This window comes from Leishmania infantum, chromosome 13 (assembly GCF_000002875.2).
Source record: "Leishmania infantum JPCM5 genome chromosome 13".
Taxonomy (NCBI): domain Eukaryota; phylum Euglenozoa; class Kinetoplastea; order Trypanosomatida; family Trypanosomatidae; genus Leishmania; species Leishmania infantum.
This window is the reverse complement of record NC_009397.2, coordinates 177,818-194,798: the sequence shown is the minus strand read 5'-3', so window position 1 is coordinate 194,798 and position 16,981 is coordinate 177,818. Positions and strand designations below refer to the sequence as shown.

At 61.2% G+C, this 16,981-nt stretch overlaps 5 protein-coding genes across 5 annotated transcripts; all 5 read right to left on the bottom strand.

The window, feature by feature from the left end:
- Positions 1-342: 342 nt before the first annotated feature.
- LINJ_13_0560 (putative lectin) lies at positions 343-1,689 on the bottom strand (the record flags this gene model as incomplete). Its single annotated transcript, XM_001464049.1, has 1 exon — positions 343-1,689. The coding sequence occupies one exon, from the start codon at positions 1,687-1,689 to the stop codon at positions 343-345; it is 1,347 nt and encodes a 448-aa protein (XP_001464086.1).
- Positions 1,690-3,705: 2,016 nt separating this feature from the next.
- Positions 3,706-5,820, bottom strand: LINJ_13_0550 (conserved hypothetical protein; the record flags this gene model as incomplete). Its single annotated transcript, XM_001464048.2, has 1 exon — positions 3,706-5,820. One exon carries the CDS (start codon positions 5,818-5,820, stop codon positions 3,706-3,708), a length of 2,115 nt encoding a protein of 704 aa, XP_001464085.2.
- A 1,876-nt stretch (positions 5,821-7,696) lies between these two features.
- LINJ_13_0540 (conserved hypothetical protein) lies at positions 7,697-9,520 on the bottom strand (the record flags this gene model as incomplete). Its single annotated transcript, XM_001464047.1, has 1 exon — positions 7,697-9,520. The coding sequence occupies one exon, from the start codon at positions 9,518-9,520 to the stop codon at positions 7,697-7,699; it is 1,824 nt and encodes a 607-aa protein (XP_001464084.1).
- Positions 9,521-10,799: 1,279 nt separating this feature from the next.
- LINJ_13_0530 (conserved hypothetical protein) lies at positions 10,800-14,813 on the bottom strand (the record flags this gene model as incomplete). The annotated part of the gene is made up of 1 exon (XM_001464046.1): positions 10,800-14,813. One exon carries the CDS (start codon positions 14,811-14,813, stop codon positions 10,800-10,802), a length of 4,014 nt encoding a protein of 1,337 aa, XP_001464083.1.
- A 514-nt stretch (positions 14,814-15,327) lies between these two features.
- Positions 15,328-16,212, bottom strand: LINJ_13_0520 (conserved hypothetical protein; the record flags this gene model as incomplete). The annotated part of the gene is made up of 1 exon (XM_003392303.1): positions 15,328-16,212. The coding sequence occupies one exon, from the start codon at positions 16,210-16,212 to the stop codon at positions 15,328-15,330; it is 885 nt and encodes a 294-aa protein (XP_003392351.1).
- Positions 16,213-16,981: the final 769 nt, after the last annotated feature.

The following is a 16,981-nucleotide window of genomic DNA, read 5'->3' as shown; positions in this document are numbered from 1 at the left end:
CTTGACACACACACACACACCGGCACAGATGAGCCTCCACACAATAACGTATGAAGACGACGACCGCAGCGGCAACGGCAGCCGTCGCGCCGACGCACACCCGAGGAGAACACCGGCAAGCCCCGCCCAGAAGGGGCAGGACGGACGAGGAGGTGATGGGGAAGGTGGCAGAGAGTGGCGGTAGGCCAGGAAGCGAGAAAACAGAGCAGCGCAGGCCCTGTCACCGAAACCTTGAAACTCTGCCGCCCTCATCGCAGATGCACGCAAGCACACACATACATACACAAAGTACCCGAGGCAAAGACGCCGCTCTTAGCTGCCCCCTCACCTCTGCTCCCCATTCTACTCATCCTGCTCCACGCGGTTGCTACGGGGCGTGCGTGCACGGCGCACGCGTCGCACGCGGCGTTGTCTGTTTCTGTCTTCATCGTCATAGTCGACCAACTCTTCCACTTCTTCATCAATGCGACGCGTGGCGCGGTAACCGTTGCGGCCCTGGAGCTCTTCCAACCTCCTCTCCAGCTCCTCGATTCGCTGCCGCTCTTTTTCACCGATGTTGTCAGTGGCCTGCGCGGACGGCTGGTTCTGCTGCTGCTGCTGTGCCGCCTGTGCCTCCTGGTATTGATGCTGCTGCTGTGTCGGCTGTGCCTCCTGGTATTGATGCTGCTGCTGTGTCGGCTGTGCCTCCTGGTATTGATGCTGCTGCTGTGTCGGCTGTGCCTCCTGGTATTGATGCTGCTGCTGTGTCGGCTGTGCCTCCTGGTATTGATGCTGCTGCTGTGCCGGGTGCGCCTCCTGCGGCACCATCGTGGGTAAATGGGTATCTGTCGGCACCTCTGACGTTTGGCGGTTGTTCATCGCCTCGTTGTCGTAAAGCCGCGCGTCGTGGAGGCCGTTGGTCGGCACCGTAGTCTGCCGCACATCGTGGTCGTACTTTGCCTCCACCAGGGGAGACAGATGAACGAACATGATGTCGTGGATCTCCGACACACCGCCGGTCTGGGCAGATAAGGAGAGGTACACCTTGCCCTCTGGCATCGGCAGTCTGGTGACTTTGAGACACTCTGTCTCTGTGGCCTCGCTGTTTCTGGACAGGTACACCTGAAGTTCACCCTTGAAGTACACCATGCGCATGGTGGCCATGTTCGGTTCGGGAATCTCGCGGAAGTCGAAAACGCAGCTGGCCACGCTGTCACCCATGAAGTCCCTCTCAGGGTCGAAGTGCTTGGTGTTGGACCCGTCGTTGTACACGAGGCTCACCATCGGGTTGTCGCGGCGGTTGTCGTTGTCGTACGAGTCGAACAGGACCCCGAAGCCGTTGAAGGTGGACGGGCGGCCAAAGAGGGGGCCGTCAAAGCGAGGCGGCTGCGCCACCCACACCCCGAAGCCGTCCGCGCCGAAGCCGCCCATTGGCCGATAGACGCGGAAGCCCACGACCACCTCGAAGGCGTCCATATCCAGCGGTTCCGTGTTCCACAGGTGGCCTGTCTGGCTCTTCTGGTCAGCCGTGAGCCGCACGTATTCGTCCGTGATGACGGACGTGCCGGAGATGACCCAGTGTGGGATTTCGCCGTCACCGTAGTACTGCCGCAGCAGCGGCGGGGCAAAAGAGTGGTGGCCTATGGCAGCGGTGATGCCGCGGTGCTCCTGCGCCGGCGTCAGCCGCGGCACGGCCCTTGCGGCGGCCATAAGAAGTCCACCACCACCGATGGCGAGCGCCACTACAGCGCACACGGCTACCGCGTACCAGGAGCGACGGCAGCCCCTGCGCTCGCCTGCGAGGTAAGCGCGCGGCATCGTGTACGGCGGGGAGATGGGGGAAGGGAGGGCACACTGATGCAAGCGCACAGAGACAGAGCAGCAGCAGCTGAAGCAGCACACGCGGGGTGGTGCGGCGCGGCGAGAAGTGGGGGGCGAGAAAGGGAGATACGGGGGCGAAGAGCACACACACACACACAAAACGAACAGGAGTCGCAATGAAACAACTACGTGAGCGTGTAGCCGAGCGAAGAAGAAAAGTGTCAGATGTCCAGCACGAGGAGAGAGAGGAAGCGGAGACGCGCACGTGGACGTGAAATGGTGAGTGCGGATGGATGTTGATGTGTACGTGTGCGTGTGTAGAGAGAGGGGGGCATGGAGAGGGCAAGACGGCGACAAGGAAGCGTAGAAGAGGAAAGGCGGTGTTGAGCAGCAATGGATTAAGGCCAAAGAACAGGAGAATCTCGCACATTCCTGTGTATGTCGGGGGGAAGGGGGGCGTGGCAAGGCTGGAGATGGCCGCTGCCTAAGAGAGGAGCGAGTGGCACACTCACGTATGCAGAGGAATGGGGAGAAACACAAAGAGCTCAGCGCTCATGATTGCCTCCGCGAGCGCTTGCGGTGCACCTCCCTTTGGACGTCTAACACGCGCGAGTTGCGAATTGCTCGTGCAGGTCAGGACTTTTCGCGTTTGCCTTTGTGGGCATGGCTGCCCCCCCTCCCTCTATGCCCCTCCATCGCTCCTTCTCTCGAGCTCTGCAAGAGCGCATCCATCGCGCATGATGATGCACGGCAAAGAAAGATATCGAGAGAAGCGGTAAGTCGCACATTTTCAGCGGTCCAACGCGCCCGTATTCCACCCGCGAGCAAGCCAGCAAACGGATACGCATGCACAACCACACAGCCACCGATCGCCTGCCGCCGCGGCACTGCCGCTAACGCCTGGCCGTCATGGGACAAGCCGTCCTGCCACCGAATCGGGTCATGCGCCTATCAAGCTCTTCCTGCCCTTCCTCGCCTCCTCGTTGGGTACGCGCTGCGCGGCGAACTCCACACGGACCTGGCTAGACTGCATGTCTTGATCCCAGCGGGACGCGTCCAGGGTCCTGCGCTCGAGGGCGGAGGCGGCAGGCGTCTGCCGTGAGTGTAACAGCGGGGTGGTCCAGGTGCATGCCGCATGAGCTCAGGGAGGAGGTTGGCCAGCCACAGGTCAGGGGCTCTATGGAGACCCTCTGCACACTCTGCCTGGGTGCCACGCTTCGCCCTCAGTCGCTCTAAGTCCCGGCGTTCCGCAATGTGGTGCCGCGAATCTCTATGGTGGAGTCCGGAGGACGCCACGGTGCAAATTCGGGGTGCTCGCGCCATGCTTCCGGCATCTGTGCCTCATCGGCCCACCCGGGTCGGATGTCGGAGATGCCGCATGCTTTGCCGACATGCACCTTGGGGCTGATCGATACGGATCTCTTCGCGCCTTGCCCGTCCGTCGCTCGTGCTCCTCTTACCTGTGCACGCACTGCCCAGACGCGGCACGCCGGGCCAGCTGTGCATGGCAGCGCGTGCGCACAGCTCCCACCCTTCTGCATCGTGGGGCTTTGCTTCCAAACGGCGCTTCTGTCTGCGGGGGGGGGGGCACTGGACTCTGTGATACGACGCACGGAGAGGGGTGTCCCCCTACCCCATCCCACCCCCGGCATCATCGTCTTGATGGGGGAAGGGCGGCGGCGGCAACTTCCACGCAACACCAGAAAACGCAGAGAGGGGAGAAGGCGCACATGGGCGCCAAGCCAAGCAGATAAAAGAGGGGAGCGGGGACGTCCCCCATTGCGTTCCATGTGCCACGCTCCACAGCTAGTCTACATAGATAGCCCACAGCTCCTCTTTTCTCCTTCCCCCGTAACAACACGAGAGAGAGCAGGAACGCGCAAGAGGGTGGGGTGGGGTTGGATATCAACTGCCTCCTTTTTCGGATGCGCGCTTGACACGATAGGCCGCAATCTCCTGCTGCAGTGCGATGTTTACCTCGACGTCTTCGTCGATAGACTCGCCAGAGATGGGGTCGACATGTCCGACCTGCAGAATGACGTTCTGCAGTGCGTCGAATTCGAATCGGTGCCCGCCCTTGAGTACCACCGGTTCGCGCATCAACTTTCCCGTCAAGTCGCACACGTACGCCGCGGGGTGGTGCGACGCTTTCTTCTTGGAAGGCCTGCACCTCTTTGACGAGCTGCCGCTGTCGTTCGGTGGCTTCTGTTGCGCGTCTGTAGCGCCGCTGCGCCTGCGCGGACCAGATTGCGTCAACCGCTCCAGCCCGCCATCGGGTAGCCCACTCAGCAGCTCTGTCAGTGTCATGAGAAGCAAAAAGTTCTGCATCATCGCCAGCTGCGACTCGAGCGCAACAAGGTCAGCGACGCGGTCTGCCGCGTCCTGCAGCATGGCCTCCTCTGACGCGAAGCACTCGTGCAGCAGCGCCACGGATGCGTTGCCGCTGTCGATATCAAAGAACGAGGACTCCTCCTCGCGCACGCACAAGATGAACCATTCAGCGATGGGCAGCAGTGCATCCGGCTGCGGCTCCGCGACCGCCCCGTGGCCGCTGCTGGCGTCGCTGGAGCAGTTCGATAACGTACAGCGAGTCTTGTCCGCTGCGATGGTGCGCAGCAACCCATGGTATGACTCTGAGAGGTTCACCGGGCTGGTAACTGCCACCGCGTTCATGTTCACAAGGCACTCGATCGTCAAGAGCATTACCTGCATGCCGCCGTACTGCAGACGGAGATGTGGCTCCCCGCGCTGCACCTGCGCTGCAAGGCACGCCATCGAGGAGAGCAGCGCTGCGGTGAAGCCCACAGCTGGTTTGTACAGGGCAAATCGCAGCATGCGCAGGAGCGTGACGGCTGCCGTTAGCAAGCTGAGCTTGACCTTGGCCGTCGCGAAGGGGCCTGCGCTGCCGTCGCTGATCGCTGCGGGCGTGGCGCTGGCGCCGTCTTCAGACATCCACACCTGTATGGCTGCAACGACAGCCGGCACGGCCGCGGACGCAAGCCAGTCGTGGCAGCCGGGGTCGCTCAGCAGCCGGGCCCGCACCTCCCTTGAGAGCTTCGCGTCCCGGCAGAACTCGACCATGTTGTCCAGTGCCCGGCATAGCAGCGTAAAGGCAGAGAGCCAGTTGAGCAACTCCATCTGCTGCTCCGCGCTGGCGCTGGTGACAGTGTGCGCCACGTCAGGGCGGCCAAGGGCTCCCAGCGCGACCGACTCCGCGTATCCTTGTGCAAGCGACGGCGGGCTGCGGTTGTGGGTGGACTCGTGCCACGACAAGCGCAGTGACGCCAGCAGCTTCTCCAGAAGTCGGTGGTTGCGCATCTCCGTGAGCAGCACGGCAATTCTGTCTTGGAAGCTCTCCACCGTGAAGCTCTGCAGCGAGCTGTCGGTCGCTGTTGCGGCAGAGTCGCAGCTCGGCTCCGCGGCGCCGTCCTTGCCGGTGGCGTAGTAGGTAATCGGCACCGTCAGTTCGTAGAGAGACTGCAACGCCGCCTGCAGCAGTGGCCACTCGCATGTCTCACAATGCTGCACCATGACACGGAGGAGCGTCTGCATCATTGTGCCGACGTCGCCGTCGCACATATGCTGCAGCAGCAGCCGAGCTACCTTCGTGTCGTAGTTGGTGAAGCGAAAGACCAGCACTGTGAACATTTCTCGAGCCGAGGAAGGGCTCTCAGTCCCGCTTGGCCCCGTCCGCGCCAGCATCTCCTCCACGCTGCTGTTCACGCTGTTCAGTGTGTTGCACAGCAGCCCCGTCCGAAATGCGGGGATGGGGGGTTGAGAGAGTGCGTACAGGCACTCCAGGCACGCCAGTCGCAGCGCGAAGTTTTTGCCGCTATTGTTCAAGATCGACATGCACTTCTTCAGCAGATCATGCAGCGCCTTCTCCTGCTCAGGCCGCTGGATAAGATCTGTGGCGGTCGATACATCTCCGAGGGCGGAGGCAACTGCAGAGACAGCTGTCAGTCCGATGGTGTCGATGGGCTGTTCACACAGCGACTGAACAGCGGGATGCACCGACATGCCAACGAAAAGCCTCACAGAAAAGAAAATGAACGAGAACAGAAGTCTGTCTGTCTGTATGTCTGTCTGTGTGTGTGTGTGTGTGTGTCGAGGAGGGAGAGGTGGCCGCGTGGTGGCGCGCGGGGGGGGGGGGGGGCAGCAGAAGCTCGGGCAGGAGGCGGGGGAGAAATGGATGTGCGGCTCCGCAAAACGCAGACACGTTATCCTCAAACAGTGTAAGAAGGGGGAGGGGGATGGTTGCACACACACACTCACACTCACTCTCACGCAAAGACGTACACGAGGGAGCTGGATGAGGAGACGCTAAACGAATAGGTACGGATGCGCGTGTGGTGCACAATGTGTGTTAAGGAGAGAGAGGAGAGCAGAACGCGGAGATGCGCTCAAGCGAAGAGAGCAAGACAGGAGAGAAGCGACTACGCACACAAATGGAGCGCATCACGAATAGGCGCACACCATCAGGGAGTTTTGTGCAAGGGTGAACGCAAGGCGATGACTTCGCTCTCCTTTCCGGTGCTTTTCTGCTGGCGTTGAAGCTTGTCGTCTTGTTTTCGGCTTCGTGCGAACTCGAAAAGGGCGTGCACTTGAGCTGTTGTACCACGATGGAGTGATTAGTAAAGTGCATATATATATATAGGTGTTTAGGTGTGTATGTGTGCGGAGGGGGACAGGAATGCGGCGAAGGAAACGACAAGAGGGTAGTCGCACACTGGTAAGCCGCAGCGAGTGGATGCAGCAATGCAAAGGGCAGCGATATCGGCAGTGATGGCAGTCGGGGAGAGCGAAGAGAGAGAAAATGGAACAGTATACGTTCGAGGGGCAAGGCGGGGGTGGGGTGGGGGGAGGGGGAGGACTGTACGCGGGTCCGCCACAAAATAGCATCGTCATCATTCATCATACCACGTGGGTGAGCCGCAGGCTGTGCTTCTGAAGGCTCACAGGGGTGTGGGGTAACGAGGTAGGGAGGACAGAATGAAGTGGTTTTGCCTTTTCGCGCGAGCAGTCCAAGTGCTTTAAACCGTAAACAAGCTCACCGTTCCATGGTTGTGGAAAGGGAGTCGTCGTCGCGGTGTAAAGGCGTGTGTGTGGGTGTATGCTTATATATATATGTGTGTGTGAACGTTGTCAGAGGATGATGCGAAGAGCGCGCTATCAAGCTCAAAATACACACAGCAACAAAAACCTTCCCCTCTCCTCTCCCTCCCTCTACCACAAACCCCTCCCACTCCCTATCCTCCCCCCCTAAAACCCACACGCACCTACACACAGGAACACAAGGCTATCCCGAGGAGAGGCGCCACACCAGACGTAAAAGACCCAGAGAAGAATCGGGAAGGACAAGGGGCGGGCAGACATCAAACGCAAAAACGCAAAAAAAAAACGGTAAAACCCGGCTAAGAACCTACCAACACGAAGTAAAGGAAGAGGAGGTTGAGGAGGAGCAAGCGGGGAGGGAGGGAGGGAGCGGAGGGGGTGGAAGAGAGGAGGGGAGTCTCTGCGGATGTCCGTGGCCGTGCACGTGCGTGTAAATGGGAGGAGAGGGAGGGGGGAAGAAAGGGAGGGGCAGGGAGGGGGGAGGCGCCACCTGGAAAAAGCAACTTCAAGAGAACCATTGGAGGTCAAAGAGACGCAGAGCAAGTCGCAGAGAGAGAGAGAAAAAACACCTGCGGGGTGGGGAGAGGGGGGAGTCACCTCGTTAGCAAAGAGCAGCGGCAAGCTGCCGCGTGAGGATTCCTCATACAACACACACACACACACAGAAGCAGGCAATCCGCCAAGCAACCTTACATGAGCACCCGCATCCCACTAGAGGTGGGTTTCATACACACACGCATGCAGACAGGCAGGCGTACCCCCACATCCTCACCCCTCCTCTTCAGTCCGCCTCATGCTTCGGAATAGGGGCAACCTTGGCAGCCGGCGGTGCCGAGGGATTCACGTGCATTGGTGAGACTGCGGAAGTCACCTCTACCACCACCGGGGCTACCACCGTCACATCCGTGCTCTTCGCGTGGTACGGCATTCGCGACCTTAGCGGTAGAGGTGTCGACGCTGTTGAAAGTTGGGGGGCAGCGCGCGCGATGTCCGCAGCCGACCGCGCTGCACCATTGGTGAAGGTGCCAGCCGCATGAGCATCGCCGAGCACGTCCTCGTCGCTAAAGACGTCGTCCTCGTCGGCGACACTGCGCAGGCGAAGGCGGATCGCCTCCTTGAAAGCGTCCCAGAAGCCCGGTGGGTCATCCGTCTCCTTGGCAGCCGGCAGCGTCGGGGTCGGCCAGAGCCACAGCGGCAGCGGCAGCCCTTCGCCCACGGTCTCCATGGCCATGCGCCAGCTAAACGGCAAGGTTTCCTGCATGGGACTGGCTGAACCCTCCTCGGCCGCGTGCATGGTTCTCTCCGACAGCACAGGCTGGTACTGCTCGCCGTTGTTGCGTGCCCGGGCGGCCTGAAGCTCGTCTCGCTGCTGTCGCAGCAGGTCCGTGAGAAGACCCACACCGCGGCCGGCAGCGTAGAGATATTGCACCAGGAGCCCCAGTCCGACAACGGCGAAGCTCGCGCTGTACACAAAGACCAAATAGAAGACGGAGTTGGCATCGCCAGAAGCCTTGAAGAAGAACGTGTACCCCCACGAGACACAGTAGAGGTCGAGCACGTCCGCCATCACCAAGGATAGGCATAGGTAGAAAAGAAAGAGCACGTAATACTTGCTGTTCGCGTAGCCGATGCACTGCCCGCAGCAGATGCAGTGCAGCTTCGAGCGGTACACGCACCGGTTGCACACCTTGCAGTGTCGCGTATCGTTCATCTGATAAAAGTTGCAGAATCGGCACCAGTTGGCGCCCGGAATAAGGAAGCCCATCTCCTCCTGCTTGCGATCCATGTCGGTGCCGTCGATGGCCTCCAGCACCTTGCGGGCAGCATGACTCACCAGCACGATCTCCAGCCCTCGACGGACTTTGCGTTGGCGCCGCATCTGCATCGCCTCCGTCATGTACGGCGGCAGCTCTGAATTGTCCTCCGCCGCAACCTCCTCGCCGTTATCGCCATTGTCCTCAGCTTGTCGTACCCCACTCACTGCACCTGCCGTGTCGCCATCGGAGAGTTGAGACGTCGAGCCACCGTCTTCCGTGTACATGCACAGCCGCGCCTCGACGGCGGCACGCTCTAGCTCCTCCTCCTCGGCAGTGGGACTGCTGCGCCGCAGGATTGCTGCGGTAGAGGCGACGTTCGCCAGCTGCTGGCTCTCAGCCTCATCCACATCGTTCCAGTTCGGCTCCCCCACCTTCGCCTTCGCCGCCACAGCACGACTGCTATTGCGGGCACTGGCGGCACCTTCACGCACCGGCTCCGCCGTTGTTCCTGCCTGGCCGCCGCCTCTGCCGCCGTGCGCCTTTGCCAAGGCACACTGCAGCTCCTCGCGAATGAACGTTTCCATGCGCGCCGCCGAGAAGCGCGAGGGTAGTTCACCAGGGCCCACCACGGCCGACAGCACGAGCGAGGTGATGCTCAGGCCAAAGAAGGAAAGGAGGAAGAAGAGAATGAGCAGCACCACCACGTCCAGCAGAGCGGCGCTGGCATAGTAGAAGTGCACCGCCATAAAGAAGGTGAAGATGGAGATGAAGCCGCCGGCGAGCAGGGCGCGGATCATGTAGTTGAGCAGACCCGGGTTGTTTGTTGAGGGCGATGCAGACGCCGCCATTTTCCGCCGCGTTTTATTCGAAGATGCGCGAGTGCACTCGGCTTCCGCCCTCGAGATGTATGTCTAGTGTGCCCCTTGCCGCGGAGTCTTCTGGTGCACTTTTCGCTTTATGCGTGTGCGTGTGCGTGTAAAATGTGGCGGAGAATGGAAGCAGCAGGTAACCACTACACGTAACTCCTTATGGTGCTTGATGTTTCGGTCGCTACCCTCGTGTGTGCGCGTGTGCGTGTCTGAGGACGAGTCGGATGATAAAGAAAAAGATGGGGAGAAGAGAGTGAGAGCGCAGATGGAGGCAGCCTGAGCCACACACACACACACGCGAACACAAAGGTGCTGCTGCTGCTGCTGCTGCTGCTGCTGTGTGTGTGTGTGTGTGTGTGTCGATGATGGCGAAGAGTTGTGAGAAAATGAGAGGCACGAGTTTTACGCATCTTCACGCGCACATGCCCGTGTATCCATCATGATGGTGCATCCCTGTGCGAGAAGGATGAGACGACCGCCGTCCTGCGGTGAGCAAAGAAGCGCGCAGACGTGCATCTTGTTCGTCAGAGAGGCAGGCAAAGAATCGGAGGTCAGCACGGTGAAAGACGATACCCCCTTTTTCCCTCTGGCGCGTTTTAGTGTTTCGCTGCGTGTGACGCGCAGACAATCGAGACGTGTGAGTTAGTGAAAAGTTCAGCGTGCGTGTGTGCGTGTGTGCGTGTGTTATAGGGAAAAGGAAGAGGCGGATCGGGGGCGGAGTATCGGGGCTTAGAAACGGGTGCACCGCTGCTCTCGCTGTCCGTCCGCCCTCCTCCTCCTCCAATTCCTCGGCATAGGAAGCGGTGACGTCGCCTGGGCACACACACGCACGCACAAACGCATACAAGTAAGCGCACCGTTGCGTCCACCAGTTTCAAGTTGAATGGAATGAGTGTGCCACGTGTACGTGCGTACGTGCTTGTGTGTGTGTGTGTGTGTGTGTGTGTGTGTGCCAGCACAGGATCGTCTCGCTGGCAAGACCCTCATCATCATCCCCTCCCCATCTCTCGTACTCGCTCTGTCTCTCTGCGTTGCCAGCTACCACAGCAACCGCCAGCTCCTCTCTCCTCGTGCCCGCCACCCGCCACCACCACCACCGCCACGTCGTCGTTACAATCCTCGTGAGTGCGGTAGCGGGTGTGCTCACATTTCGCTGCGGCCGGCGTAGGAGGCGCTGGGGAGACAAGTGCAGGGACGCGCGCACATGCGCAGAGAGACGTCATAGCGGTGTTCTCCTCAGAGGCACCTCCCGTGTTCTTCAGTGCCTCACTTGATCGAGGAGTGCGCGATGGGTTTGCCGGGCCACCTGTAGCTCACACGTGAGGTCACGTGCGCGGACAATAGCGCTGGCCTGCGCCTGGCCAGCGGCGCTGCGCAGCAGCGCCACCACAGAGGCACTGCCACCCGCCGCCACGTCGGTCCGCTCCACCTCCGAGACCAGGGCTGCCCATGCATTGATGCCGTCCACTGGGCTCGAGAAGTCCTCGTCGTCGAGCAGGTTCTCCTCCTCAAAGTCATCCAGGTCGGCGTCGTCGGCGTCGTCGGCGTCGTCGACGGCCTCTTTACGGTGACTCTGCTGCGGTGTCTCACGAAGCGCCTGAGCCTGGCGCAGCATACCCTGAAAGCGGCTGTCTCGACTCGGTCCGTGGCCGGCGCCCTCGCCACCCAGAAAGCCTTCCGCGCTGTCGCTGTCGGCATCGACCTCACCCCACTCGCCGCCGTCGTCGTCATCCTGCAGCCATTCGCCGTCGTCGTCCTCTTCGCTGCTGGCCTCGCTGTCCCACTCCTCCTCGTCGTCTTCCGCCTCCTCCGCGGAGGCGCCTTCGCTGGCATGCGCTGTCGGCACCGGCTTCCCCGACAGCTTTGCAATGCGTCGCTGATGAACGCGCAGCTCCGCCGTGCCGTTGGTCGTCTCCATCTCAGCCAGCTGCTGCAGCACACCGCACTGCACGGCACCCTCCAGGCCAGACCGCAGCTCTGCCGCGCCGGCGTCAATCGTGTTTGCCGCAAGCGCACGCAGACACGAAACCATGGCGTACACGAAGAGACTGCGGTCATAGCCCCGCATGAGGCCCAGCATTGCCTCCTCGCTACCCTCAATCGACACGCTCCGCGCCAGCAACGACACGTACTGCTCCAGAAACGGGCGTGTCACCTGCAGCCCATGCAGCACCGCCACGGCAGCAGGCGCATCAGCGATAAGGCAGGAGAAGATGTTGTTGGCGAGCAACACGCGAAACGTCGCGCTCTGCTGTGGCCGTGTGCCGGCGATCTTCAAGGACAGCTGCGTCACGTACTGCACCAAGGCATGCGCCGCCTCCGCAAATGCGAAGGTCGATGCCGCCGCCGCCGAGGCTGCCCAGCTGCACTGCACAATCACGTCCAACAGTTTCGGCACTGCGGCCACTTCGCGCTCCCGCAGCGACGTGCTCGCCAGCACCGCCTCGCACATGGCTAAGACCAGCTGCGCCGGCGTTTGGGCCGCCTCCTCCGCTGGCACGGCTGCCGGCAGCGGCTCGCGCGTCAGCTCCGCCAGTGTGCCGTACAGAAAGGAGGCCGGCTCGACAGAGACGAAGTTGTCGATCGGGGGAAGTAGCTGCTGGATATAGTCGACAGCGCCGCCTCGGATGATCAGCTGATAGAGGCACCACAGGACCTTCCACATGGGCGGCGCGATGGCTGGACTGCGCGCGATGAGGGTGGTGAGGAGGGACAGGGCAGGATCCATGAAACCGTAGGAGCTGCCGCCTTGGTGGCCGAGGATCACAAATAACATCGGGGCTACGCGCAGCTGGATTTGCACGAAGATGTCCTGCTGGAGCGCCTCCGTTGACGGGCATGGGGCCGCCGCAGACGGCGAGGAGGACGATGCGCCAGAGGCCTTTGCCAATAAGTCAGCGGCAGCGTGGCGTGCGGCCACAGTAGCCGTGCTCTCCGGAAGCGCCTTAACAAGCGTGGTGAGAGTCTCCAGCAGCTCGTCGGCAGTCATCAGCACATCGGCAAAGCCGTCATTGTCGAGGAACAGCTCGGCTTTGTCACCTCCACCCGTCGTCTGCGCCGTTGACGACGTCATCGACTCCAGCGCGTTGTACTTGGCCGTTACACGCTCCAGCACGACGGCAAAGTGGCTCACCAGCATCTCCGTCAGCTCCAGTGCCCATTGCGACAGCGTGTTCTTGTAGAACGAGATGGTCTTGCGGAGCGTGCGCACCACCGCCTCGTTGTCTATCATCCGCATCACGTTGAAGTAGTGCTGGATGAGCTCGGCAATGCAGGGGTTGATGACGTCGCGCGCGAAGGGATGACAGACGAGGCGCGAAAAGCACACGCAGGCCTGCACACGCACTGGCGCCTCGCTGTCGTTAAGCAGACACAGCACTGGCTGAAGGGCCTGCTGGTACGCCAGCGGACTGCTCCACTCGAGCGACGGTGCAAACGTGCTGAGAACCAGCACCGCGCGTGCGCGCAGGAATCCCAGCGAGTACTGCGTCACTGGCACCGTGAAGGTCGACAGGACGTACTCGAGCTTGTCGTCACCAAAGCGCATCGCTAGCAGGATCTTCTTGAAGTGGTAAAAGCAGTAGAGTGAGGCATCGACGCGGCGCGCCGCCTCCATGGCGGGGGTGCTGAGGTGAGCGTCATCGCTCGTCGCCTGCGCAGCCGCACCGACGTAGGCCTGAAGCTGGTTCAGCAAGAAGTTCATGAGAGAGAGGAAGAGGCTCTTGTCGTGGAACTTCTTCGTACCGGCGGCAAGGGACATGAGGAGGTTCGTCGACACCACCTTGGCGCTGTAGATGTCGCCGGCGGGGTTCGCTTGCTTGCGCACGTACTCCTCCGGGTTGTCGGACCACAGCTCCTCGTCCTCGTCCGTGAAGGCGAGGCGTGGGAAGAGAAGCACCGTCATGAGCTCCTCGGCACTGGGGTGCAGTACGCTCGCGTACACAGCCTTGTGCTGGACTGCGAGCGTCAGCACCTCGAGTGCGAGGATGTACGCTTTGGAGGTTAGGGCGAGCGGTGGGCCGGCGTGCCACCGCACAAGCGCCAGGGCGGCCTCGACGGTGGGCTGCAGGTACTGTGCGGTGAAGTGCTTCGCCACGGTGCGGCAGCGTCGCTCGCAGCTCTTTGGCGACGCAAACTCCTGAGTGAGCTTGTGGGCGATGTTCATGACCCACTTGAGTAGTGTAAACATGGCGGACTGCTGGAAGTTGGAGAAGTGATCACCGCGAAGCTGCGTGACCGTCATGCCTGTTTCGGCCGGGTGGTGCAGCGCGTGCGCCAGCCTTGCTCGGCAGAGCGGCAAAGCGGCCTGCTGAAAAACTTGAATCGGCGTCACCACGCAGGAGGCGTAGAGGTAGTCGAGGGCCGACACCTCGCACAAGCATGCGGGCCAGCGGCTTTCAAAGAGAGAAAAGATGCACTTTAGGGAGAGTCGCATGCAGTGCGCCAGCTCCTCCAGTTCCGCCGAGAAGCAAAACAGCGCAGCCAAGGAAGGACCAGAGGTCGCGGTCGCGGCACCGTGGCCCGCCAGCGCCGTCAGCTCGTGCTGCCACCGCCCCGACAACAGCTCCATCAGGGACAGGAGCAACGGAGAAAGGTGGCCAGCGAAGACGTCCACCTCGTCGGCGTCCACCTTCAACGGGTCCACGTAGATCTTACAGCACCCCCGCAGTACGCCCAGGGAGCCCTTCAGCTGCAGCAGCATCATGTGGATGACGTCTCCGTCGATTTCCTGGCAGCTGCTCGCGTTGCAGTCGAAGAGCCCACGCAGCGCCGTCATGCTCTGACTCACGAGCCCCGTCAGCTGCGGCAGCAGATCGGGCCACCGCTCGGGGTAGTCGGCATTCACCACCTCAATCGTCGCCGTCAGTAGCTGCCGCCGCACCGCCTCCGACACGTGGGGCTGGCACTGCAGCGACACAACGTGGTCGCGCACACGCTGTCTCACCTCATCAGAGCAGCGCGGGTTTCGATTCCAGTCGCTGCGGCCAATTTCATTGCGAAACCGAATGGCGCTCGCCAGAAGCGCGCTCGCCGTCGCCGGCAGCCCTCTTCCAAACGTATGCGCGCACACTGTGGGTGAATGGCAAGCGAGCTCCAAGAGATGAAGAACGAAATGTGGGTCCTTATCGGCCAACTGAGCAAGCGCGTCCTCGGCGGATTGCCGCGTGGCCTTGTCGGGGGACAGAGTGGCGATGAAGATGTGAAAGAGTCGGTCAGGGATGCTGCTGCTGCTGCCACCGCCGCTGTCCACACTCGCCTGTGTGTCGCACATGGCGTCCTGCCAGCCAGCTTGTGTGCAAGTGGATGTGAGCTGTTTCTTTGGGTAGGGTAATGTTCCCGGCGTGTATAAGGAGAGTTGAGGAAGGAGAGAAGGACGCGAGCGGGGGGACTGAATGGTTAGCGCACGTGTGTGTGTGTGTGTGTGTGTGTGTGTGTGTGCCTCGTGGAGCGGGAGGTATTAGTACGGAGAAAGCGGCAGCGTTCAGGAAAGAGGTGCGGGAGGGGCAACGAAGTCACACGTGCGCTCCTGCCACTTCACCCGCCTTTCCCCCACCCACCGACGAAACCGTACGCATTCTCTCTCCACAAGCAGCTATGTGCGTGCACGAGGCGCGCAGGTCTTCCTAGCCGCATCAGCCGACACATGCACCCGGATCATGAGGCGTGCGCCACACAACAGCAAGAAAAACGAGAGAGCGAAGTGCACAAAACAGACACGCGCACAAACACGCACACTCACACACCCGCATCTGATTTGGTGTCTACGAATGTGGGCCGTCCATCCCTTAGCCGCTTCCACCGCCGATGCTGGTGGGATCGACAAAGGAGCCAGGGTAGTCCTGCCGTCCCATGCTGCCCACAGTCTGCAGCATGTCTGTGTTGTTGCTGCTTCCGTTCGCGTTCGCTGCAGCGGCGGGGGCACCGGTGACGCCACCGCTGGCGCCGTAGCTCACGCCGTTGTTGACCTGCTTTGACATGTCGTTCAGCCGGATGACGTGCTTCGAGATCTCGCGGAGGTAATCGCCGAGGGAGAAGAACTGTGATTCGAGCTCTTCGAAGTGGGCAGCCACATCCTCAAAAGCCTTGTCAGCAAAGCCGTCCTCATTGCCCCACTCACTCCTGTGAATGTGTGGCGCCGCACCAGATGAAGCGCCACCGTCGCCAACGCCTGGGAAAGGACTGCCAGCGGACACGTTCTCCCAACCTTGGCGGGACTGCCGCCAGCTGGCGCCTGTCGAGTGCGTGTTGCTGTTGGACGGTGGCACGCCACTAAGGCCTCCCGCCACAGTGGACGCGAACGACGACTGACTGCGCTGGTTCATCGACCCGCGGTACATCGAGCTCTCTAAGCCGCTGCTGTTTGCGCGGAAGCTGCCGTCGCCCAGGTTGCTGCTGGGCGACGTCGTTGCAGGGCCGGAGCGCTGCGACTGCGGCGGCGGCTGCGCGCTGGCGTACATGTTCGTCACTAGTTTGTGCTCGTTCGTGTGGCTCGACTTGAGCAGCGCGCAGGTACGGTAGAATACTTGGGTTTCGATTTCGGCGATGCGCTTCAGCTCATGCACGAAGGCGTCCTGCGTGGAGGCGGAGCCGAAGGCGTTCATGCGACCAGTGGTGAAGGTCTCCTCGATGTCGCGCAGCTCCGTCTCCACATTGTTAAAGTCCGACTGCATGGCTGATGCACGAAAAACCGGCCCAGCGTGTGTATGTGCGAATATGTGCGAGTGTGTGTATGTGAGGGAGGGAGAGAAGAGAAGAGGCTGCAGGTGCTGCTGTCTTCTTTGTTGGTGTGTAAGTTGATCACGAGCAGTGGAGGTGGGGTGCAGGCGCTGTAAAAGCCGTTACGTTGACTTGTGGGGAGCACAGCGACACGCTTGTGTGCATGTATTCGCGCACTACGCAGCAGAGGAGACGAGACGGCAGAAAGTGCAACGAAGGTGAAGAGAAGGAAGGGCAAAGGAATGTGGCATAGACACGCGCACATACAGAGAGAGAGAGAGAGATGGAGTCGTCAAGAGCGACGGGAGAACGTGGATGCGTATGTGGATGTAGATGCGCGTGCAGGCGATAGGCGGCAACCAAGGCGTCGCTCCACCCCCAACCGAGTCCTCAGCTGCCGCCAGCACCGCCACAACACCACCGGACTGCTACCTCTCACCTTCAGGCTTGCTATACAAAACTCTTCTAGTTGATATGGCACATCGTTGCGTCTTTCGCTCTTTGCGTCTCTCTGGATCGGAAGACGCCACCGCATCGTAGGGGGAGGGGGAGGGGGGTGCAGGTCTCACTGTTCCCCTCCGCGTGCATGCCTGTAGTTGTCGTCCCTCGGTGCTTCGTGTTCTGGGTGGGGTGTGGGGGAGAGTTCTTGGCACCTCTCCACCGACTCCACTCGAGCGGCGGCGGGGGGGGGGGGGGGCCTGGTGTTCCTTTCCGTGCAAGGGG